General features: G+C 43.1%; 1 protein-coding gene across 1 annotated transcript in view; it reads left to right on the forward strand.

The window, feature by feature from the left end:
- Positions 1-27,130, forward strand: part of CDH17 (cadherin 17) — a 119,527-nt gene that overhangs the window by 32,355 nt on the left and 60,042 nt on the right. The window contains exons 3-6 of the mRNA XM_073550393.1: positions 6,959-7,042; positions 20,535-20,675; positions 21,560-21,698; positions 24,822-24,980. Of these exons, the coding sequence (XP_073406494.1) occupies positions 6,959-7,042; positions 20,535-20,675; positions 21,560-21,698; positions 24,822-24,980 (523 nt within the window). The remainder of the gene's footprint in view (positions 1-6,958; positions 7,043-20,534; positions 20,676-21,559; positions 21,699-24,821; positions 24,981-27,130) is intronic.

Consider the following 27,130-nt stretch of genomic DNA (forward strand, 5'->3'; position numbering starts at 1 on the left):
TTCTCTGGGGCGTGTATTTGGGCGGCTCTGTATAATTACCCTAAATGAACACGGCCCCCTTGGAAAAGACCAAAAAGGTAGCACTAAATATAAAGGCCCATATCTCCGGTACAATAAGTCTGATTTAGGGAAAAAATGCAAAGAATATTCAGAGGAGCAACGGGAATGGAAAAAAGGGCACAAAACTGGAAACTTTTGACCGCGTGACATTTCCTCTTTATTTTGAGTGAGTATGCCAAGGAAGAGGAAAACGGCAAGCGGAAGGAGTTCCCCACGAATTCTGCCACTACGTGTGTGGATCTCTTTCTGTCTTTCCAGGTTTCGCCATCCTTCCATATAAGTTGAGCCTCATTTCAATCTATAATTACATGAAGCTCCTTGCCTTCCTCTTTTGTAAAATGTTCTGCACAACACTCATCACTAAATCCTTTATGAAGAAACTTCTAATTCATTGACAGACGGCAGCTTTGCTGTTTATAATGTAGGTGTCTCTAGCTGCTGCAGTGTGGTACTAGGAGGTACGCAGGATGCAGTGTCGAGACGCGAGACGGTTTTGTGTTTTTGGTAACAACTTTTATAGGTTTATAGGTAACTATCCGCAGGGATAGTCTAAGCAACCGACCAAAATAACAGGAATTGTCCTCGCAGGGACTCAATACAAGCCAACACGGAAATTTAAGAACATGACTAAGTCCGTCAAAGCCGGTCACTATAGGGCTGCGGTATGGCCGACTACGGGTCCTTAACTATATAGTGTCACTTAACCGGCTCGACGCCGCTGGGCCCAGTCGCTGAAGATCTTTCATAGTCTTCCAGCGTTCCAACGCTCCGGTGAAGCAGGGGCACAACAGGCCCTAGAGGAGTCCTTGGACAGATGGGCCGCAGCCCCCGGATAGAGGCAAGCAACGGCGATGCGGGGTGGCGGCTGGCAGGCCACCTGCATAGCCAGTGACTGCAACTGAGGACCCGCGGCGAGCAACGGCCCGGCCCTTGCCGCGGACTGGAGCGGGACAGTGGTGGCCGACAGCACAGAACTAGCCGCAGACACAGGTAGAAGCGGGGCGGCTGCGGGCGGTGGGAGACAGGCCGCAGTCTCGGGCTGAAGTGAGGCGGCAGCGGGCGCTGGTGTCCGCGGGCAGACTGCAGCCGCAGGCAGGAGCGAGGCGGCAACGGCCACGAGTGACCGCGGGCAGGCCGCAGCCGCGGGCTGGAGGAAGGCAGCAGCGGCCGCTGGTCGACGCGGGGCAGCGGTTCTCAGACGGTTCTCTCGGCGCCGTCCCACTGATGTCCAGGTGGAGTATCTCTCCTGTCTCTTGCCTCCTTCCTGACTCCGGTAAGTAGCTCTGGCTCTCAGTCGCTCCCACGGTCTCCTGCTCCTTCTGTCTCGTTCTGCTGACTCACTGTGTCTCGCGTTCCCCGCCCCTTTTATATTGGCTCCTCCCCCAGCCCACCTGTCAGTCTCCACGGTCCGTCCCTGAACTCTGTCCCCCGGAAACAGTTTCCCCCGGAACCCAGGTGACGGTCCTCCCCGGACACTCGGCGGGGACCCTCTCTCCCACACTCCCCCACCCTGTATGCTCACCAGTCCTCGGGCGAGGGCTTTAGTAGACTCAAGTTAGTCTTTGGAGATGACTGTTCTTGTCGCCATATGAACTGGTCCTGTTCGTAGTGTTCAGGGGGTTTGCCAGCTGTTGATCGCTCGGAGCATCTAAGTTCGACTGTGGTGGAGCTTCCTGAGGTGTTGGATGGTGGTAGGTTGGTCGATTCTGGAGGGCTAACTGGGTCTGCTGCAACATCACTACTTGGAGGGCTTGAAAATGTGGCTGGATGTCCTCTTCGTCATCCAGGTCCCAGACCGTTGATGGGGAGTCAGGGACCTGAGGGATCGGCTCGGGTCGCATGGGATCAGTGGACGCACAGGGTCGCAACATATTTCGGTGCACAGTACAAGTGAGGCGATCGCTTTCTCTCGGCCGTCCTGCACCTGTGACAACACAGCTCCTAGTCCCTGGAGGCTCCCGTCGGTATGCAGGATGAATGGTTGCGAGAAATCCGCATACGCCAATACTGGGGCTTCCGAGAGTGCAGCTTTGAGATCTTGAAACGCATCCTTTTTGCGGTTGCTGCCACTGGACCTTCCATCCATTCGCCCCGGCTGGAGTTCCCTTCAGCAGGTCCTGCGGGGCTTGGGCTCGGAGTGCAAAATTCTTCAAAAACCGACAGTAGTAGCCGGCCAACCCCAGGAAGGCCCGCACGTCTTTCACCGTCTCGGAGGTAGGCCACTCCTGGATGGCAGCAGCCTTTTCCACGGATGGTCTGACACCCTCCGCCGAGACGGTATGCCCCAGATATTCGATCTGGGTGCGGAACAGGTGGCATTTCTGGAGCTTTACCTTCAACCTGTACTTCTGCAGCCGGCCGAGCCCCTGCCCCAATTGCCGCAGGTGGTCCTCGAACGTGGCGGAATAGATGATGATATCGGCCAGGTATATCAGCGTGGCTTCAATGTTGAGGTCTCCCAGACACCGCTCCATCAACCGCTGGAAGGTTCCAGGGGCGTTGGCCAGCCCGAACGGCATCCCATGGGAAAGATAAATGCTGTCTTGGCTCTGTCTTCCTCTGACACCAGCACCTGCCAGTACCCACTGGCCAGGTCTAGATTTGAGAAGTACGTTGCGTTCCCCAAGGCGGACAGAGACTCTTCTATGCGGGGCAGTGAATGCGAATCCTTGATGGTGCAGGCGTTCAACTTTCGGTAATCCACACAAAAACGCAGAGTACCATCTTTTTTGCGAACCAGTACAATGGGGGCCGCCCAGGGGCTCTGGCTTTCTCGTATGACCCCCATCCGAAGCATTTGAGCTAATAGGATTTTTACTTCCTGGTATAGCTGCAGTGGAATTTGCCGATTTCGCTCCCGGATGGGGGCCGCATCCAAAGTCATCCTCATGACTGGCGAAGACACTGTAATATTGTCCGAGAAGTGTCTCTACCTGGAGAAGTTGGGCTGGCGCTAGGCCAGAAAGTTCGGCCCGCATTCTCTCCAGGATGGCTCGACCTTTCTCCTGGGTAGAGGATACGGCAGTCTGTAGGGTCCATATCGTTACTGCCCAAGGATCTTCGGGCCGCACCTTCAACTGGACCACGGGGTCCGGCAGCACCTCCTCCAAAGGCCTTACTAGTTTGGCCATTTCGGCCCTGGGCTTCAAGGCAATATTTTGGTCTTTCAGGTTGACACAACGCACCAGGACGGTCCCTTCCTGCACCGTGGCCAGGGAGCGGGCTACCAGTATGCCAGGGTGCAGGCGCTCTGAGTAGCATGGTTCCATCTGCACCTCCATGCCCTCCAGTGGCATCGGGGTGTGGATCGGAAGGACCACCACCATCTGCCCTGGAGGAAGCACGAGTAGGGGAGCCGCCGGCGCAAAGATTTTGCCCAGCGCCTCACCCTCCTGGCACTCCTGGAGCACTCATGCCTCCCTCACCAACCACTGGAAGACCTGCCCTTGAGCCGTGCGAGAACCCCAGTGGCTCAGAGTCTCTTGTGTGGGCTCATTGAGGAGGAGGTTGCCGAACTCTCGTAGTATGTTCATACCCAGAGTAACCGGATGTTTGCTGTTTGTGTCTCCCTGGGTCAGGACCACTCCCCGGCGGCTGAGTGATTTGCCACTTATCGAAATCTGCATCCAGGCTACTCTGACGACAGGAACTGGTAGCTGGTTGGCAGCTACCACCTTTATCACGGACCCCCACTGAGGTCTCACTGCTTTGGGAAAATGCTGCCGAAAATAAGTCTCTGGCACGGTCGTTACTTGTGATCCCATATCTACTAGGCATCGTACTGCACGGCCTTCGATCTCTGCCCATACCACTGGGCACTGCGCAACCAGGTCTTCGTGACTTCCTCCACCCGGTGTGGTGGGCTCTGGCTCCGGGCGACGTCTCCACGGCTCAGGGTCCTCTGCTCTTCTTGGCCAGCGGGGCGGGTTTCCCCTGGAATGTGGGCTCTCTCGGGCGGAGTGTCCCAATTCTCCACAATCGTAACAGGCGAATGGTTGTGGGGACCAACTTGGGTGAGGGCCGCGATGGTTCATGTCTCCTTTACCCGGCCCTGGCCGACTCCTTGTGGCCTCTTTCTTGGCTTCAACCAATTCACCTTTAATACTCTGTATCTCTTGCTTCACCTCTTGTACCCAGTGTGGTTCGCCCAGGGCGCTTACGGATACTTCGATACTCTGTGCCATCCCCACGGGGACCGTCACCTCTTGCTCCTGTTCCCGAACACGTGCCTCCTTCCATATTTCTGAAAAGGTCAGATGTGGGTCCACTCACACCCACTCTCGCAAAGCCTGTCTTGTCAGGGTGTCTCGTAACCCGGTCACTAACAGGTCACGTAATGTTACGTCCACGGTCCCCACGCCGACTCCATCCGCAGTGATAGTCTAAGCAACCTACCAAAATAACAGGAATTGTCCTCGCAGGGACTCAATACAAGCCAACACGGAAATCTACGAACATGACTAAGTCCGGCAAAGCCGGTCACTATAGGGCTGCGGTATGGCCGACTACAGGTCCTTAACTATATAGTGCCACTTAACCGGCTCGACGCCGCTGGGCCCAGTCGCTGAAGATCTTTCATAGTCTTCCAGCGTTCCAACGCTCCGGTGAAGCAGGGGCACAACAGGCCCTAGGGGAGTCCTTGGACAGATGGACCGCAGCCCCCGGATAGGGGCAAGCAGCGGCGATGTGGGGTGGAGGCTGGCAGGCCACCTGCGCATCGAGCGACTGCAACGGACTGGAGCGGGACAGTGGTGGCCGCTGACGGCACAGAACTAGCCGCGGCCACGGGTAGAAGCAGGGAGGCTGCGGGTGCGGGAGACAGGCCACAGCCTCGGGCTGAAGTGAGGCTGAAGTGAGGCGGCAGCGGCCGCTGGTGTCCTTCTTCAACGAGAGTATTTGTATTACTTATATCCACACTATTAAAGGATTAAGAATATTACAATAACTGTAATACTGTTTATACGGTATATGTGATGTAACACAACTGACTTCTTGTACATACTACATATATGTACCATAACATATGTATATATATCTCTTGGTCTGGAGACTAGATTATCGATTTATTGCTCTAAAAACCTTGCTATTTTATCTGTAAAAATTCACAGTGAGTAATAGGTAAACAGAGCATTAAAACTTTTACAGCCTGACACTACTATGAGAGAGGGAAGAATATGTGTTGCCTCGATACCGATCGTAGACTTTGAACCTTACGAATCTCTGGCTTTGTCAGGTGTATTTAAAGGAAGAGGCCTCTGCAATAAATTAGTCATGCCCATTACTAAGCTGGTACGAATCTGGCATAGCAATAAAGACGTTTTATATTATGGATAATAAATCCTACTGGCGGTCATATTGGAAGAGAAGCAAGAGAAATGTTTGCTCAACAATAATTCTCTGTTATGTTACTATGGTGAAGAGGTTTTCTGGAGGTTGGAGGTTTAATGCCGGGGAGGACAGATACAGCGAAGGGTCTCAGGGCAAGAGCAGTGCATGGGTCCATTGCTCTCTAACAGCTTATGATAGAGCATTCTTTTATGTCTCTCTCATTTATGAGCCATGAAATTTGTAGGCGCAGTATATCTCATCATACGTGTCAACCTTTATGGAAGATCTGAGATGGTCTCGGAAACAGGGAGACCTCTGGGACTCCCAGAAGGGTTGTCAAATTTCTCAGTTGCCAAAATGGGCTCCTCCAAAACAGCATGCCCCCAAGATATTCTTTGAAGGATCTTAGAAGGTTAGAGGCTCAGTAATGCAGAATGCAAGTTTTCTCCCATCCTGACCTGATCCTTGTTCTCACATGGGAGTTTAATGAAGAATTGAGTTTGTTGTTAGGATAGTTGGAAGATGTGCTCTAATCAAACTTAAGATGGCTATACACATTTAGATAGCTGTTGGCCGATCGTTTGGCTGACAGCTATATCTCCCTACTGTCCCATAAATGAAACGCTTGGCTCGGTTGAGTCTTCCTGTGTTCTCTATGAGAGAACCATTGCCAGAATCATCTGATGGGTGCTGAGCTGCTCATTTAACAAAACGATTGAACAATTGAATTCCAACGGTTTGATCCTTATGTTTCTTGACATAACCTGTTGGGGGACAGTCTGGAGGACCCTATACATATTAGATAACCAGCCAATCTGGGTTCAGCAGACTATTGCCTTTAATCTTGGACAGATTCTTTAGAATCTTTTCTAAGACGGCAAGCAATTACCAAAGCTTTAACTGAGCAATGACACCGTATAGTAATAAAAGGGGTTCTCTGGTTAAAACTAATGATCGATGATAACTTATTGTGGAGATCTGACTGCTGGGATGAGAACCGATCAGCAGAACATGGAACTTTTATCTCCATTTGAGTAATACTGCAGTGTTCATATCTGACCATTGCTCCATTCATTCTCCATGTAGCTACCGGAAAAAGCTGGATCAACTCGGCAGCTCTGTAGGGAATGAATGGAACGGCGGTTTGTGTAGTAAAAGCAAAGTGCACCAAAATAGTGAAGTACATAATATTTGGCAAATTTATTGTGCTTTTAACATTTTCAGCACTTTTCAGAGCGATTTTTAAAAGTACTGTATCTGGACATGGGTAAGAAAAGTCCTAAATTATGCAAAATGTATAAGCATTGTTTTTAATTTTTCTAGGAATTCTAAAGTTTGCTGTATTAAAGGCTCTAACTTGGATGGTGCCAAATTTATAATTTTTCACAATTTTGTAAATTTTCTGCAAGTTGCACAATTTTATGCATTTTATGACAATAATAATTATTCCCCCATTTACTTATTTTTTTAAAATTTGTTAGAATAGTGCAACAATTAAGTTATACAATCAAATACTGAGAATATGTAATAAAGCTGAAATAGTAATATTTTCGTAATATATTTTTTTCAGGCAATAGTAGCTGTCGAGAAGGGCCCTCTTACAAGCAAGACTTTTCACGTTGAAGAAGGAAGTGGCGAAATAGCAATATATCAGGTATTTATGTGACATTTCCATCTTCTTTCTTTTAGGGTTCAATACTTCAGTGATTTCTTCAAGAGAAATGTTATTCGGAAAAAAAGTCTAATGCGTTATAGTTTCTGAGCAAAACTGCACAACATATAATAGTACAATAATGCTCATATTGTGAAAAAAAACAGGAAAAAACATTAAACCAACCCATTTCAATGTCCTCTTAAGGCATGTAGTATACCTACCATGTACAATAATCATCATATGGATGAAAAAATGGAAAAACATTACAACAACCCCTTTCCAATGCTTTGTTCAGACAGATAGCATACATACCAACTCTCTTTGAACATCCGAGAAGCTCCTGGATAATAGGGAGACCTACTTGAATCTTGAAAAATTTGACAAATCTACCAGTTCCCTCAAAAGTCTTGGGGTAGCTCCCAAAAAGCAAAACTCCCAGAATGCTTTTAAGTCATACAGACCACTGGCCTTCAGATGAAAAATCAGGGGGCAGGAAACAGGGTGTTTCCTAGAAAAAGGGATGTTGCTATTTGTAAAATTTAGAATGTTGTGAACCTCATATACCCTATCTAATTATGTCAAGATGGGAGGCTGCGGGTATTAAATCATTGGGAGACCTTATAGATGACTATGGCTTAATTCCATTTAATGACATCCTGACTTCACATCCATCCCTGAGGGGGGCCTTTTATCAATTCCTTCAAGTTAGGCATCTGCTTTACTCTAGGCCTACTCCTTGGACTTTAACTACGACTTCTTCCCTGAAAAAAAATCACTTTTCTCCTCTGCTAGGGAATACTCGGGTTTATCTCCCTTTAATAAAATACTCAATAATCCCCCTTGGAGAGAACACTCCCATACATGGTAAAGTGGGAAAAAGAATTGAAATTCTCTACATCCCCTCAGAAATGGCATGATGCTATTGGTCTAGTACAAAAATCCTCTAGATGCGTTAATCACCTAGAGCAGATTAAAAGACTGCATCTCAGATGGTATCTCTATCCAGTGAGATTAGCTCACTTCTTCCCAAACTATTTCCCTCTTTGCTGGAGAGGTTGCAATCAAAAAGGTTCATTGAGTCATATGTGGTGGGTAGTGTTGAGCAATACCATCCGATATTGAGAAATCGCCGATTCCGATACTGGAAGTCCCATTCAAGTCAATGGGACAGAACTATCGGAATTAAAAAAAACCCCTTTCTTTACTTGCACATCCTGTTCGGGAGGGGGGTAGAGTGTGGGCGGTGCGTGGGTGGACACTGTGCGTGTCTGTGTGTGCGGGCGGGGTCTGTGCGGGCGGCAGAGTGTGGGCGGTGCATGGGCGGGCACTGTGCGTGTCTGTGTGTGCAGGCGGGGTCTGTGCGGGCCTGCCGGGGGTCTGTACGGGCCTGTCGGGGGTCTGTACGGGCCTGCCGGGGGTCTGTACGGGCCTGCCGGGGGTCTGTGCGGACTGCCGGGGGTCTGTGCCGGCTGCCAGGGGTCTGTACGGGCCTGCCGGGGGTCTGTGCCGGCTGCCGGGGGTCTGTGCGGACTGCCGGGGGTCTCTGCGGGCCTACCGGGGGTCTGTATGGGGCTGCCGGGGGTCTGTGCTGGCTGCCGGGGGTCTGTGCGGACTGCTAGGGGTCTGTGCAGGCCTGCCGGGGGTTGTGTGTGTGTGCAGGCATTGTCCGATGGGACTACAAGTCCCATCGGGCTATGCCTGCTACAATGACAGTGATTGACACATTAGCCAATGATGGGACAGTAGTAGTCCCATCATCCGGCTAATGTGTTGAATACATACTACATACATACTACATATACTGTATACTACATATATACAACATTCATACAACATACATACATACTACATACATACTACATATATACTACATTCATACAACATACTACATATATATACTACATTCATACAACATACATACATACTACATACATACTACATATATACTACATTCATACAGCATACATACATACTACATATATACAACATACATGCATACTACATACATACTACATATATACTACATTCATACAACATACATACATACATATTGCATACTACATACATACAACATGCTACAGACATACAAAATACATACTACATACATACTACAGACATACAACATACATACTACATACAATACATTCATACATTCATACAATACATACATACTGTATAGACATACAGTACATATAACATAGAGTACATACTCACCATCACTTGTCACTTTGTTCCCCAAAGCCAGTGTCATCTATAAAAAAATATGAAAATAACAAACAAGCGATATACTCCCTGATCCACAGAAATCCACGAGTGTCCCACGACGATCTCCCGTGGAGAATAGCAGCATCAGCTGATGCGACCACTCTCTAGGGGCCCCAGGAATATAATGGCGGGAGGTAGGTATCCTTCCTCACTGTATTCCTCCGCCACTGTAAAAAAAATAGTCCCTAGTCTCACTTTTGGCATTGCTGTGTGAGAAAGTTCCCACGCAGCTTTTGCCATAAAGTGAGATCAGTGAACTATAGTAACCTCTCAGTGATGCAGTGCAGGAGATCGTCGTGGGACACTCGTGGATTTCTGCCGATCAGGGAGTATATTGCTTGGTTTTTTTTCATATTTTTTTATAGATGACACTGGCTTCGGGGAACAAAGTGACAAGTGATGGTGAGTATGTACTCTATGTTATATGTACTGTATGTCTATATGTATGTATTGTATGAATGTATGAATGTATTGTATGTAGTATGTATGTAGTATGTATTTTATATGTCTGTAGCATGTTGTATGTATGTTGTATGTATGTAGTATGTACTATGTATGTATGTATGTTGTATGAATGTAGTATATATGTAGTATGTATGTAGTATGTATGCATATTGTATTAATGTAGTATATATGTAGTATGTACTATGTATATATGTTGTATGAATGAAGTATATACACTCACTGGCCACTTTATTAGGTACACCTGTCCAACTGTGTGTTAAGACTTAATTTCTAATCAGCCAATCACATGGCGGCAACTCAGTGCATTTAGGCATGTAGACATGGTCAAGACAATCTCCTGCAGTTCAAACCGAGCATCAGTATGGGGAAGAAAGGTGATTTGAGTGCCTTTGAACGTGGCATGATTGTTGGTGCCAGAAGGGCTGGTCTGAGAATTTCAGAAACTGCTGATCTACTGGGATTTTCATGCACAACCATCTCTAGGGTTTACAGAGAATGGTCCGAAAAAGAAAAAAAATCCAGTGAGCGGCAGTTCTGTGGCCGGAAATGCCATGTTGATGCCAGAGGTCAGAGGAGAATGGGCAGACTGGTTCGAGCTGATAGAAAGGCAACAGTGACTCAAATTGCCACCCGTTACAACCAAGGTAGGCAGAAGAGCATCTCTGAACGCACAGTGCGTCGAACTTTGAGGCAGATGGGCTACAGCAGCAGAAGACCACACTGGGTACCACTCCTCTCAGCTAAGAACAGGAAACTGAGGCTACAATTTGCACAAGCTCATCGAAATTGGACAGTAGAAGATTGGAAAAACGTTGCCTGGTCTGATGAGTCTCGATTTCTGCTGCGACATTCGGATGATAGGGTCAGAATTTGGCGTAAACAACATGAAAGCATGGATCCATCCTGCCTTGTATCAACGGTTCAGGCTGGTGGTGGTGGTGTCATGGTGTGGGGAATTTTTTCTGGGCACTCTTTGGGCCCCTTGGTACCAATTGAGCATCGTTGCAACGCCACAGCCTACCTGAGTATTGTTGCTGACCATGTCCATCCCTTTATGACCACAATGTACCCAACATCTGATGGCTACTTTCAGCAGGATAATGCGCCATGTCATAAAGCTCGAATCATCTCAGATTGGTTTCTTGAACATGACAATGAGTTCACTGTACTCAAATGGCCTCCTCAGTCACCAGATCTCAATCCAATAGAGCATCTTTGGGATGTGGTGGAACGGGAGATTCGCATCAGGGATGTGCAGCCGACAAATCTGCGCCAACTGTGTGATGCCATCATGTCAATATGGTCCAAAATCTCTGAGGAATGCTTCCAGCACCTTGTTGAATCTCTGCCACGAAGAATTGAGGCAGTTCTGAAGGCAAAAGGGGGTCCAACCCCTTACTAGCATGGTGTACCTAATAAAGTGGCCAGTGAGTGTATGTAGTATGTATGTAGTATGTATGTATGTTGTATGAATGTTGTATATATGTAGTATGTATGTAGTATGTATGTATGTTGTATATATGTAGTATGTATGTATGCTGAATGAATGTAGTATATATGTAGTATGTATGTAGTATGTATGTATGTTGTATGAATGTAGTATATATATGTAGTATGTTGTATGAATGTAGTATATATGTAGTATGTATGTTGTATGAATGTAGTATATATGTAGTATGTATGTAGTATGTATGAATGTTGTATATATGTAGTATGTATGTATGCTGTATGAATGTAGTATATATGTAGTATGTTGTATGAATGTAGTATGTATGTAGTATGTATGTATGCTGTATGAATGTAGCATATATGTTGTATGTATGTAGTATGTATGTATGTTGTATGAATGTTGTATATATGTAGTATGTATGTAGTATGTATATATATATATTTTTTTTTACATTCAACACATTAGCCGGATGATGGGACTACTACTGTCCCATCATTGGCTAATGTGTTAATCACTGTCATTGTAGCAGGCATAGCCCGATGGGACTTGTAGTCCCATCGGACGATGCCTGCACACAGACACAAAGACCCCTGGCAGTCCGCACAGACCCCCGGCAGCCGGCACAGACCCCCGGCAGGCCCGCACAGACCCCTGGCAGCCGGCACAGACCCCCGGCAGGCCCGCACAGACCCCTGGCAGCCGGCACAGACCCCCGACAGGCCCGTACAGACCCCCGGCAGGCCCGTACAGACCCCCGGCAGGCCCGCACAGACCCCCGGCAGGCCCGTACAGACCCCCGGCAGTTCGCACAGACCCCTGGCAGCCGGCACAGATCCCCGGCAGGCCCGTACAGACCCCCGGCAGTCCGCACAGACCCCCGGCAGTTCGCACAGACCCCTGGCAGCCGGCACAGATCCCCGGCAGGCCCGTACAGACCCCCGGCAGTCCGCACAGACCCCCGGCAGCCGGCACAGACCCCCGGCAGGCCTGCACAGACCCCTGGCAGCCGGCACAGATCCCCGGCAGGCCCGTACAGACCCCCGGCAGTCCGCACAGACCCCCGGCAGCCGGCACAGACCCCCGGCAGGCCCGTACAGACCCCCGGCAGGCCCGATATTTACATTAGAAACCAGCATCCAGCATCGCTGATCGCTGCTCTCTTGCTGCCACACGCAGCGACGCGCTGGCCAGCGGGAGACCAGCGATCGAAAAACGGCCCAGGCCGATGCTGCACGATCAGCGATAACCAGCAGGGGGGCCGGCCGCTGATCCCCGTCACACACAGAGATCTCGCTGGCGAGATCGCTGATGTGTCACAAAATCAGCGATCTCGCTAGCGAGATCACTGTGTGTGACGGGGCCTTAACAATTGGCTGAACCATCGTTTGGTCTTTAGCCATCTAATGTGTATGTCTATTTTTTTTTTCATAGTGCTCACTTGAAGTTGTAAAGGATATGCACTATTTTTGGGCACCATTAAACTGAGCTAGACCATCATAGAAAGAATGAAATCAAATAATTTACTTGCACGTACAGATTATTCTCAAAGAGCAATTCCACCAACCACTTTATCCATTCTGGAGTCTGGGAAAGGTTGTGACATCCCGAGTGGTGATATGTAGAGATAGCCATGTCCAGCTGTCACCATTATATAACTGGAATGAAAAAAATAAAAGCCAGGTGTACTTAGAATTTAAGGAGCCAATAACCCAATGGCTTAAGTCCAGAATATAGACCTTCCGAAGAAAGGGTGCCATGAGTATGTCATCCGTGTGTCATCAGTGTGTCATCCGTGAGTCATCTGTGTGTCATCAGTGTTTTTCCGGTATGGATACAGAAAGAATTAAATTACAAAGCTTCTCCTATACTTTGCAATGTTAATCACAGACAGTACACGGATGGCATGCATGTTAAGTATGTGTTTTTCATGGACCCAAAGACTTGTATTGGTGATACTGAATAGTCAAACAAGAAGCAAAATCACTGGTGGTGATTTTTACTAAGCTAAATGCGCCAGAATTTTTACAATGTGGGGAGAATTGTTAAAAATATATAAAGTGCTCTCAGTGAGAGAAACAAAATAGGAATCTTGTGGGTATGATACCTTTTAATGGCTAACAAATAATAGTGAATGTTGTTACAAAGCAAGCTTTCGGGACTGCTTATGTCCCTTCATCTGGCTGATATGACAAAATATTTGAAGAAACCTTATTTATATACAGTTTAAAGCACAACATTTCAATAAACAAACAATGAGCTTGAAGAGAGAATCCTTAATTAGGTAAGATCAGATCGGTAGTATGAAAAGTTCTGAAGATCAAAGGGCTACTTGGAGTAGATAGCTCAGATATGGTAATGGGTCATAAAACCTTCTGACAAATTGAGTCCTGTGTGAATAGAATCAAAGATAGTAATGAATTTATGCTCCCACACTCTCCGATGTGTCTGTGATTTAAAATTGCCTTTTAAAATGACAACTTTCATATTGCCTATGTTGTGTCCTGGACCACAGAAATGTTTAGCCACAGGTAAATGGGTTTTTTTGTCTGTAATTGTATGACGATGAGACCTCATCCTTGCTCTCAGTCTCTGTCCTGTTTCTCCAACATACAGGCCACCCACAGGACATATATTGCATAGAATTAAATACACCACATTGGAAGAGGAACATGTGAATGTCCCTGGGATATTATAGTCCTGCTGTGTGTTGGGAATTTGGATTTTGTCTTTGGTCTCTATATGAATGCAGGTTTTGCATCTTCTCCCATTGCAAGGATATGTTCCTCTTGGTGAATCAGAGGGCATTGAACTTCGGATAATGATGTTTCTTAGATTGGGAGGTTGTCTGTAACATAGCAAGGGGGGGTCTTTGAATAGTGTTTTTAACCGGTCATCCTTGTGTAGGATATGGTGAAGTTTCTTAGCCATTTTTCTGAGTATTTCAAGCTGTGGGTTGTAGGTCACTACCAGGGGTACACGATGATTTTCCTCTTTTTTTCTGTATTGAAGTACTTGACTTCTAGGGATCCTTGTGGCCCTAACGATCTGATCATCAATGGAGGTGGGATGGTAACCTTGATTTAAAAATGACATTTTAAGCTGGGTTAGGTGTTCATCCCTGTCCTTGGGACTGGAACAGATACGATTATATCTGAGGGCCTGGCTGAAGACAATGGATTTCTTAATGTGTTTAGGATGGAAGCTGTCCCATTTGAGGTATGTGGGATGGTCAATTGGTTTCCGATATACTGATGTTTGGAATGAACCATTTTGGATTTTTATGGTGGTGTCTAGGAAGTTGATTTTTGTTTTTGAATGGTCTAATGTCAAGTTTATGGTTGGATGAAATTTGTTGAATTTGTCATGGAAATTTAGAAGTTCTTGTTCAGGCTCAGTCCAGATTATTAATATGTCATCAATGTAATGGAAATAGGCAAAGGGTTTGATGGAGCAGGATGCTAAAAAGTCATTTTCCAGTTTAGCCATGAAGAGATTAGCGTACTGGGGTGCCATTTTACTTCCCATAGCGGTGCCGGTGCGTTGTAGGTAGAGCTCCTCACCGAAAGAGAAAAAGTTGTGTGTGAGGATGAATCTGGTAAGTGCTATTACAGACTTGGAGGGGATCCCATTGGCCTCAAGAAACATTTGGCAGGCCGCTAGTCCATCTTCATGTGGGATGTTGGAATATAAGGATTCGACGTCCATGGTGGCTAAGATGGTGCTGTCGGGGAGGGGACCTATCGTGGATAGCTTATTAAGCAGGTCTGTAGTGTCCTGTATATAGCTGGCTGTCTTCCTTACCAGCGGCTTGAGGATGTTTTCAATCCACCCTGAGAATTTTTCAGTTAGTGGTCCCACCCCTGAGATGATTGGCCTCCCTGGGTTGCCTGGCTTATGAATCTTGGGAAGCATATAGAAAGTTCCCATCCTTGGATTTTCGGGTATTAAGTCCAGAAGGTTTATGGGGTCTGTACATAGACCTTTGATGACTCTTTTCAACTCCCTCAGATATTTGGGAGTTGGGTCATCATCCAGTTTGGTGTAGTACTGTATATCCATCAGTTGTCTGTGAGCCTCTTTGATGTAGTCAGTTGTATTAAGGAGAACTATGGCACCACCTTTATCCGCAGGCTTAATTGTGATCTCCCTGTTGTTCTTAAGGCCGTGAATCGCCTTTTTCTCCTGCAAACTTATATTAGATGTTTCCTTTGCTTTTTTATCCAATATCGTGGACTGCATCGAATGTCTAAATGAGTCAATATATTGGTCCAAAATGGTGTTGCGGCCAGAGGGAGGTGTCCAGTCAGAGTTTTTCTTATTCTCTAGTTTGACTTGAGTTTGGCTGCCCAGAAGCCCCAAGTCCTCTTTGACAGAGAAGAACTCCTTCAGTCTAAGTCTCCTGAAGTATTGTTCCATGTCACTACAAAGTTCTGTTTTGTCTACAGGTTTTGTAGGACAGAATGTGAGACCTCTGGAAAGTACATTAAGTTCTAGATTAGTGGGTTTGTAAGATGACAGATTAATAATACAGCTGACTGTACCTGTGTCCTTCTGGTGGTTTTGCCCCATGCTGTAGTGTTTAGGAGGGTCTTGACTGGTGCTGGTATGTAATCCTGCTTTCAGTCGAAGTCTGTGGAGTTTCTTTTTCTTGTTGTATATTAGGTACGACTGCAGTGTTGTATAGAAAAGCTGCGAGAATTGTTGGGAGAATTGTTGTTTTGAAAGAAAAAAAAAGCTCAGTGGGATAAGATGCACCAAATTCATTTATAGTCAGTCACACGTCTCCTCTTTGGGTTCCAAATATTTAAGAGGGAAAATTATTACGAGGGGAATGTTAAAAGTCAGTTTTTGCTCGTGGCTGCATTGCTGTTTTTGCTCCAAATGTATCAAACACAATGTTTGGCAAATTTGGTACATCTTAAGATATTACATTTCTGTCTAGAAATTTTACCCCAACCCCGTACTGGAATGAGTTTGAAATTTTGTTTGCAACTTTTAAAAAAAATTTGCAATTTACAAATCTGGCTAAAAAATTATTTGCGTAGCTAACAACAGAAAATCGTCCTAGAACGAAAGGTAAATTCTTCTTGTGAGTAATTAAAACATTGAACTGCAGACCGAAAATTGTGCAACGAGCCTTCGACATGTGAATGCGCCCTAAGCTGACGTTATACTAAACTGGCACCACTGTGTTGGGCTTCTCATCACCAATATGATCTCTGATTATCACCCTGAAGCCACATTCACACGCTCAGTATTTGGTTAGTATTTGTAAGACAAAACCAGGAGTGGTGACGTGTTTCTATTATACTTTTCCTCTGATTGTTCAACTCCTTGTTTTGGCTTACACACACTGATGTAAAATACTGACCGAATGCTGAACGTGTGAACGTGGACTAAGGGATGCACTCAACCTTAGTTGGATTCTCTAAGTCACCACCCGGAGTGGGTGAAAAATACAGAAGTGGTGACGTGTTCCTATTATACCTTTCCTCTAATTCTTCCACTCCTAGTTTTGACTTACAAATACTGATGTAAAATACTAAACGTGTGAATGTGGCCTTATGGAATAACTCATTGTAAACTATTTCAGCTCAGTTTATGACAGTGGAGATTTTGTAACGTGTGTATGGCAGTTTCATTTATTGACCTCATAAACGTTGGGTGTGTCAGACCTGTGCTTTCTTGGTAGAGAGAAAAATGTAAAGGGAAAAATATGGGGAAATAGGATACATAAAACGCTTCCACTTATTTGCTCACCTGCAACCCATCCCCTTTGCTTGGCTGACGGCATATTTGCTGAAAGAGTTACAAAAATCACTTTTATAAGTTTGTATATATGACATCATTCCTAATAAGGCATTTGCAATTGTAGAAGCCACCTAATAAAATCTATTCAGTGATATAATACATGCTCCTGTCAGTAAATTGGCACAAGATAATACGGTATCTACATCTTAAAGGCTAATAAAAAAAGGGTATATACTGTATATTTTCCTGTACCAGGTGTGAATCAGTGAAAAGGAAAGGTCAAGGTAAATTTGGACCTAAGGGCAGGTTAACACTTTGGTTACATAATTTTTTAACATACGCTACTCACAAAAAAGTTAGGGATATTTGTCGTTCGGGCAAAATTTATGAAAAATTTAAAAAGTTCACGCTACAGTGATATTTTATCATGAAAGTAGGGTATTTAAATTGAAGCAACAATGGTGATTTCCTCATCTCAAACAATTTATTGAAACAATAGCCAACAACAGTGGTGGATATACTGTATGGTGGGTATTCTGCAATAAAAAATGTCACTGTCTCAATAGCTTGTTATGTGGCCTTGAGCATCAATTATAGCTGACAATGTCTCCTGCTGCTCACAAATGGAGTTACTGTCTGCTGAGACATGGCGTCCCTCTCTTCTTGAAGGGCGGCTGTCAGGTCATTGAGGTTCTAGGATACAGAGTTACAAGCCTCTACACTGCGATATAGCTGATCCAATAGGTTTACTATGGGATTCAGGTCTGGAGAAAGTGCAGGTTGCTCCATTTGAGGTCCCCCAGTTTCCAGCAGCCTTTCCCTAATACCCTAATGAAGCAACCTTGATGAGCTGGAGCATTGTCGTCAATGAAGATGAAATTAGGCTTGTATTGTTCATGCAGAGGCACAATGACTGGATGAATGACAATATATTGTACAAGTAGTAGGGGTTTGTCCCTGTACCATTCTCAAAGTGTAGGAGTTCTGTATTGACCAGACACACTGGCCCACACTGACACTACAACCACCGAAGACTCATCTGGTGACAACAGTGGCTGATGCATAGCACTCTCCTTGACATCTCCATTATCATTGGTGGCCATCATTTTTGCTCACAATGAATCGCCTTTCATCAGTGAACAGAACTGAAGCCCACTGGTCCTTCATCCAGCGTAGATGCTCCATGGCTCATCCAAGGCGATGGCGCCTGTGCATGGTAGTGTGATCAGGTACCATTGCATGCCATCTAGAATGCAGACCATGTTGACGTAAATGGTTTTGAATGGTCTGACATGACACTTGGGTGCCTCTTACCTCCTTTGCATGTGCCTGGAATTGTTTGACATTCATCATCTGGTTCTGAAAAGTAATGTTCACAATGAAGCGGTCATTAGTGTGGGATATGGCCAATGGATGTCCACGTCTCTGCCATGTTGTGACTTTTCCAGTTTTTCTGTGTCACCTGCTGATGACTCTGTGATGCTCTGAGCTCAGTGGTCACTTCCATCTGAGAACATCCTCCCTGAAGCCTCACAATGGCGAGGTCCTGCTGGTCAATTGTTAGGTGTCATCTTGGTCTCATGATGTCAAAATATGACCAGCATGATGAGGAGGACTGTGTAATACCAATTCTAACTGAACCCCGAAATGTATGGGCCGATTCATGGATCAAACACCTGTTGTGATTTTTGACATTAAGCTCCTTGTTAGAGAACAGAAAGTTGTTCAAAAAGTACTGAAATATTAACCAGTTGGATGGGGGCATCTGAAAGTTTAGAGAAGGTCACATTAAGTTCACCTGGAAAGGTTAGAAGGCATTTAAGGTTCATCCTGAGATTTAGAAAGCCAAATATCCTTATCTTTTTGTGACTAGTGTATGTACATGGTATTGTCATTTGTGTTTAACATTAAGTATATGAGAGCAGAGAACATTGGATCCTTGGACAACTGGTCTGAAACATTGGATATTTACTGGCATCGTCAAGTGTGTGTTCACACATTGCAAATTTGGTGCTCGTTTTCTTTGTGAATTTGCATGGGGAGAATCTGCAATGAAATATAGTTCCAGCTAAATGCATGGAATTTCAACAAATTTTATTAACATGTTGCTCAAAAGTTTGCTACAGAAGTTACATGAAATTCATAGTGAACTTTACCCTTCAAGGAAAAAGGTGAAATCTGCAACAAAATCTACATGTAACATAGAGTTGTTGCTACAGATAAGTATGGTGTGAAGATTCCCCTAAATTAGAGCATGAATATACTATGCTAGTAACATTCTACAGTAGTATAAATGCACCAAATTGTGTTCTCCTGTACCTGATTTTAAAGCAGAAACATTGTAATTTATTCCAAATTTTACCTATTGCAGTCCAATCTGCAGTAACATGCTGCAGAATAAAATCCTCACCGCAGATCCATAGTTGTTGCTGATATTTTTCAGCTGCTTGTAGATTAAATTTTAAAGATATATTAAAATTCACATTTATTTGAAAAAAAAAAGACTTGGGGTAAATCTGCAGGTTAAAATCATTCTGAACTTTCCCGACACAGACACGTAGATCCACGCGGCTGGGAGGAAATAGGAGTCAGTGCAGGGGGCGTGATTACAGCCTGAAAACCGGTGACTGAAACTGCACCGATGCCACCCACGTGACTAAAACCCGGAGGAAAAAAGTTAATTTCCTCCCGGCAGCGGGGCTCTCAGTGCTAGCACTGGGCAGGTTTAGGACACTATTAACCTGCAGATTAACCCCATATTTGTAGCTTAATAGCATTTTTTCATGTGACAGGTTCTTTTTCAGAGTCTTATGAAGGCTCAAAACGCGTAGATCAGAGGTTTCCTATGCCACATTGGCTATTATCCTTATTTTTTTGAACTTTTTTCTAATAAATGTGAGTTTCAATATATCTTTGTCTGCGGATGCTCGCGAAATACTCACTATGGGAATGTAACCTTCCTCTGAAACTCCAAGGTCATACATACACTTAAAAACCAGCCAAGGATTATGGCACTTGGGTTACTAGTCTAAGAGATAGGTCTCCTGTGGTCTCTCCTGCCCCATTCATCTTGAGTGATGAATGATAGTTTTCTCCCTATGTGTGTATAGGGAGAGCTCTGTCACTCAAGAGGAACAGGTGAGGAGTCGCAGTGACCGACTCCTTGGACTAATCACCTGGGTCAAATGGTCCCCGGCCAACTTTTAAATATATTTTTTGAAAATCCGCAATATTTTAGAGTAAAAGAGACCTGCCTAAAATGATTCGAGCAGCGTGTATAAGCTGTCAGCTTCCCTTTAATGTTGCAGCACATTTGGGTGACTGAGTGTCCATCAATGCTTCCAACAAGAAGACACTATGGCCCATCGAAAAACTCTCTACTCTTGCTCTATGATTGGAAGCGAAAAACGAATAGCTTATTGGCCATCATATCTAGAACTTTTTAGAAACCGCCTTAACTTGAAGAATGAATGACTGCCTAAATATCAGCATTTTCTACTACTAACTAACAGTATCAAATATTCTAATATCTAATAAGAGTATTCTTCTGTGTTCTTCTAGTTTGAGAAAAGCAATTCCAGGTCTGTAACCTTTTTACTGGAAGGTGAGAAAGATGATATCATTGAGATTGATCCTAATAATGGAATTCTACGGACACTGCAATCGCTGAGGTGGGATAAGAGAAAAGTCCACACATTACAGGTAATTTTCTATTCTAAGGGTACAATGGGTACGGAAAGTATTCAGACCCTTTAAATTTTTCACTCTTTGCTTCATTGCAGCCATTTGGTAAATTCCAAAAAGTTCATTTTTTTTCTCATTAATGTACACTCTGCAACCCATCTCGACTGAAAAAAAACAGAAATGTAAAAGTTTTTGCAAGATCTATATCCAGCCCAATTCATCATTTTCATTTTCTTTAAGTTACTTTCCTTTTTTGATCCTGTGGCTGTCGCTGACATATTTTGTACCGTATTCATGAAACTGTCGTACGCAGTTCACGAATTTTGTGCAAAGTCAAAACATGGTATTTTTTCTGTCTTTAACAATTTTTGCTACTTTCTAGAGCAAAAATTTGCATGTTTTATAATTTTTCACAAAGATTGTACAAAAATTACTGATGTACATAAAATCATTCCGGGGGGGAGGACTAGAGAAAAATTGCGACGGATTTTGTAACTTTTTGAAACGTCGCAATTATGAATCTGATTTGTTGGGTTCCGATTACACCAACTCACCAGTCAACTGATTTATGAGGCTGTGGCACATCAGAAGAGGCACAGTATTGTATACTGTGTAAATGGTACTGCAATCTCTCAACATTTCACTTGTCTGAGAAAAAGCTTGTAGTACCACTCACGGACACTACACAATGGGGTCACTGTTATTCGGACTCTCACAATCTCACTGCTAACCTATCCTAAGAATAGATAATTCATATTAAAGTCTCCTCACTGTATAGCCAAAATTATCCCTCCAAACAATTTAGGAGATTAATTTCTTCAGTATTCTATATAGTTGATTTCTTTTATTCTTTTATTATGTTGATGGAAATTGTCTGAATTATGTGTGTTCTTCATCTGTAGGTAAAAACGGTTGACAGTGGAGGATCGATCGTTGAAGGTCCATTTACTGTTATTATAATTGTAGAAGACATCAATAATAATGCACCAGTATTCAACCAGAGCGAGTATCATGGTGGAGTCAGAGAACAATCCAGGCCCGGTAGGTGAAGAAAGATCCATGTTACTGCATGAACAATGCCTCTTAATTTTTACTTGTTATGTTTCTATCATCTATTACAAAATGTGTCATGGACCCAGAGCCAGTGTTGGGGTGGAAAATTGACAGTTGCCCACGGCCCCAGCATTTGGTGGAGAAACTACTTTGATAATAGCAGTTCTGCATTATCAGTGTAGGTTCTGACATTGAGAGTGAAGAAGGACCTGTGGTGACATCATGGTCATGTGACCGTCATGTCACTAGAGGTTCTGTACTATGCGGGAGTCTAGAAGAACTGAATAAGAGGAGATATACAGACTGGTAAGTATTCTGTAGTGTGTGTATATATAGGTACAGCATGTGTTCTGTGTATGCAGCATGTCTATGTAGTCTATGTATGTATGTGCTCTGTGTATACATCTCTTGGTATGTATGTTCTCTGTGTATACATGTCTCTGTATGTATGTCCTCTGTGTATACATACATGTCTCTGTATGTATATGCTCTGTGTATACATCTCTTGGTATGTATGTTCTCTGTGTATACATGTCTCTGTATGTATGTCCTCTGTGTATACATACATGTCTCTGTATGTATATGCTCTGTGTATACATCTCTTGGTATGTATGTTCTCTGTGTATACATGTCTCTGTATGTATGTCCTCTGTGTATACATACATGTCTCTGTATGTATGTGCTCTGTGTATACATACATGTCTCTGTATGTATATGCTCTGTGTATACATCTCTTGGTATGTATGTTCTCTGTGTATACATGTCTCTGTATGTATGTCCTCTGTGTATACATACATGTCTCTGTATGTATGTGCTCTGTGTATACATACATGTCTCTGTATGTATATGCTCTGTGTATACATCTCTTGGTATGTATGTTCTCTGTGTATACATGTCTCTGTATGTATGTCCTCTGTGTATACATACATGTCTCTGTATGTATGTGCTCTGTGTATACATACATGTCTCTGTATGTATATGCTCTGTGTATACATCTCTTGGTATGTATGTTCTCTGTGTATACATGTCTCTGTATGTATGTCCTCTGTGTATACATACATGTCTCTGTATGTATGTGCTCTGTGTATACATACATGTCTCTGTATGTATATGCTCTGTGTATACATCTCTTGGTATGTATGTTCTCTGTGTATACATGTCTCTGTATGTATGTCCTCTGTGTATACATACATGTCTCTGTATGTATGTGCTCTGTGTATACATACATGTCTCTGTATGTATATGCTCTGTGTATACATCTCTTGGTATGTATGTTCTCTGTGTATACATGTCTCTGTATGTATGTCCTCTGTGTATACATACATGTCTCTGTATGTATGTGCTCTGTGTATACATACATGTCTCTGTATGTATATGCTCTGTGTATACATCTCTTGGTATGTATGTTCTCTGTGTATACATGTCTCTGTATGTATGTCCTCTGTGTATACATACATGTCTCTGTATGTATGTGCTCTGTGTATACATCTCTTGGTATGTATGTTCTCTGTGTATACATGTCTCTGTATGTATGTCCTCTGTGTATACATACATGTCTCTGTATGTATGTGCTCTGTGTATACATCTCTTGGTATGTATGTTCTCTGTGTATACATGTCTCTGTATGTATGTCCTCTGTGTATACATACATGTCTCTGTATTTATATGCTCTGTGTATATATGTCTCTGTATGTATGTGCTCTGTGTATACATGTCTCTGAATGTATGTCCTCCGTGTATACATGTCTCTGTATGTACGTCCTCTGTGTATACATGTCTCTGTATGTATGTCCTCTGTGTATACATGTCTCTGCATCCATGTATGTTCACTTGGGAATCAACACAATAAAACACTGAACTATTAGGGAATGTGTGAACAGTTTGTACTTTGGGGTATATGGGAAGAAAAATATTTTTCCACCATCAGGAGAAAAACAGTAACAATACAGTGACATAACAAAAATCTGGATAAATAATTATATACATTGCTAAATAGTTGCAAGTCAAATTTATTTATGAGATTGCCAAGATGGTTGTCGATAAAATAATGGCCGTCTCATGTTTGAAGCAGTAGTGGATGGTGAGATATGGAGCCTGAAAGTCAAAAGTGCAAAACTTTTTGCTCTTCAGTGTATGTGTATAAATGTGTGTGTGGAACATGCATTGTGTATACATGTGTGGAGCATAAAATGTTTGTGTCACATACTGTGTCTGCGTTTAGCATCCACATTTTTATATATCAGCTGCGTAGACGAGAGTTCATATGTCACATGTCAGCAATCACCCAACAAATTAGCGAAATGCTTCTCCTTCATCGGGTGATTGGATTCTTTATACTGGAACCAAAAAAATTGTTCTCAGCAGCACATCGCCCGATGCAAACGGACGACATGCTGCCGATAACATGAGACTGTATGGGGACAGATTGATCTACCAGTGTTTGTTCTGTCCCCATCAGTCTTTGTCAGCTGATGTAAAGAGGCCGGGAAACAAGCACCGAAGGATTCAATATTGTCGATCGCACTCACTTAACCGCCTGAATGCAACGTAAATGTTTCTGAGTGATGGTGTACTATATTAGCACTTTAAACTTTTACCCAGGGCCATACTTGGTCTAAAACCGGTCCTGTGTGGACCAGCAGCGTCCTCTGTGCAGAATTCCAATTAAACTGCACACACAATTTCATTTGTTTCACTATTTTTATGACATCCTGGAAAACTATTGTTTTTATTAACTTAATTAGTTTACTTTTCTTCACACTACAGTATGAGGAACTTCATTTTTCTGACACAGAGCTCCATATCACCTTGATAGAGATAGATATTCTGGCTATTTGTAGCCACCACTACAGGAAACTTTGGAACTTTCTGTATATACCAAACTAGTGCTCTGGATACCTGGAGGATTGCCATCTTTCATGGTATACGTGTCTTTCCAACATCTTGGGAATGGTTTATGGATGGTTGCATTTGCGTTATGCTTTCATGTGCCTAATTAATTAAAACTTATTAATATAAAACTGAATGTGCAAAAAGAAAATTAATCTGAAGATGTTGAAATTTCCAAAACAATTTTTTTGCAAAATTTTGTTTGTATTTTGACCAATTTAGGCCTACCATTTGTCAAAGTGTTTGCAACAGATAGTGATGACCCATCAACACCCAATGCCCAACTCGTCTATAAAATCAAGCAACAGATCCCGGATCCAGCCAAGGTCATGTTTTTCCAGATCAAAAATGTAACGGGGGAAATTTCCACCACTATAAATGGTACGTACAGAACAATCATTTCCAGGCAGCTTAACATTAGCTTAGCCAACAGCTGGCTCAATTGCTTTGGCTGTAAAAGTTAGAACAATGAGGGTAATGTACTAATTAAAAATAATAAAATAAAAATCCACAACCCCTCTAGAAATGTGGATGGCAGACCATCCGGTGAAAGAACCCAATACCAATGAGTATGGTGGAAGATGATACTGACAGAGTGCCAAGAAGAAATAATATACTGTATACAGCAACACGTGAAAATAGATAAAAACACCTTTATTGATATATAAATGGGTGTACACTTAAATAAAATAAAAAATAATAAAAAGGCATCACAAATAAATACGTAATATTGGATTATAATATCCTACAACATAGGGTAAAATGTATACCCATAAGGCACAGGCTCAAAAGGAATATGAAAAAAGAAAATTAAAATAAATATTAATGGAACCTTAATAAAGCCCCCAAAAGGAATTGTGTATACAGTGCACCATATAATAATGAATATCCAAAAATTGTGTAAACACAGTATACAAAAAATGAATAAAAAATAATAACAACAACAACAGCTGTGCAAATAATGTGTAAAATGAACCGTGCAATGAAAAAAATGGTGCGGTGAACAAAAAAGAGACACTACGGGAGTGTCACACAATGTGAGAGGGAAAGAAGTAATGGGAGCGGAAGATAAAATAATACCTAATGAGCCGGAGGATGATGCCTGGGGATGCCTGTGAACGCGCCCCGACGCGCGTTTCGGAATAAAACTTCCTTCGTCAGGAAGGAAGGGGCGCGTCGGGGCGCGTTCACAGGCATCCCCAGGCATCATCCTCCGGCTCATTAGGTATTATTTTATCTTCCGCTCCCATTACTTCTTTCCCCTCTCACATTGTGTGACACTCCCGTAGTGTCTCTTTTTTGTTCACCGCACCATTTTTTTCATTGCACGGTTCATTTTACACATTATTTGCACAGCTGTTGTTGTTATTATTATTTTTTATTCATTTTTTGTATACTGTGTTTACACAATTTTTGGATATTCATTATTATATGGTGCACTGTATACACAATTCCTTTTGGGGGCTTTATTAAGGTTCCATTAATATTTATTTTAATTTTCTTTTTTCATATTCCTTTTGAGCCTGTGCCTTATGGGTATACATTTTACCCTATGTTGTAGGATATTATAATCCAATATTACGTATTTATTTGTGATGCCTTTTTATTATTTTTTATTTTATTTAAGTGTACACCCATTTATATATCAATAAAGGTGTTTTTATCTATTTTCACGTGTTGCTGTATACAGTATATTATTTCTTCTTGGCACTCTGTCAGTATCATCTTCCACCATACTCATTGGTATTGGGTTCTTTGGCTGTAAAAGGAAGTCTTTCATTGGTAAAGATTGTGGGATTTAATTGTGTTCATCCGATTATTTTAGTTCAATGGAAAAATGTTAATCTTTCTGTAACTAACATAAGTACAATGTCTCAAGTGTCGCATCTTCTATGTCTATGCAGTAGTGTTGCAATATAGTAACACCTGATATCTAAATTATTCCAATTTCATTGTTTGCTATATATATATATATATATATATACTGTATATAAATATGTGTAAAAAAATATATATATATATTTTTTCAGTTTGTCTGATTTTTCTCTTTATGGGTATATTTTTGAGTAAAATGTAAATTGCTCTTTTATTTTATAAACTACTGACAAAATGTCTTCGAATTTCCAAGCACCGAATTTCGTATTTATTTTCAGAAAATGAGAAATGGTCAAAATAACGAAAAATGCAGTGCTTGCAGACCTCAAATAATGCAAAGAAAACAAGTTCACAGTCATTTAGAAACAACCATACTAATGTTTTAACTGAGGAAGAGTTCAGAAATCAATATTTTGTGGAATAACCATGATTTTTAATCACAGCTTTCATGCCTCTTGGCATGCTTTCCACCAGTCTTTCACACTGCTTTTGGGTGACCTTATGCCTCTCCTGGTACAAAAATATAAGCATTTCTTCTTTGTTTGATGACTTGTGACTATCCATCTCCCTCTTGATTACATTCCAGAGGTGTTCAATGGGGTTCAGGTCTGGAGATTGGGCTGGCCATGACAGGGATTTGATGTGGTGGTCCTTCA

The sequence above is a fragment of the Dendrobates tinctorius genome, unplaced genomic scaffold, assembly GCF_039654945.1.
Source record: "Dendrobates tinctorius isolate UK_male_01 unplaced genomic scaffold, ASM3965494v1 ptg000165l, whole genome shotgun sequence".
NCBI lineage: Eukaryota > Metazoa > Chordata > Amphibia > Anura > Dendrobatidae > Dendrobates > Dendrobates tinctorius.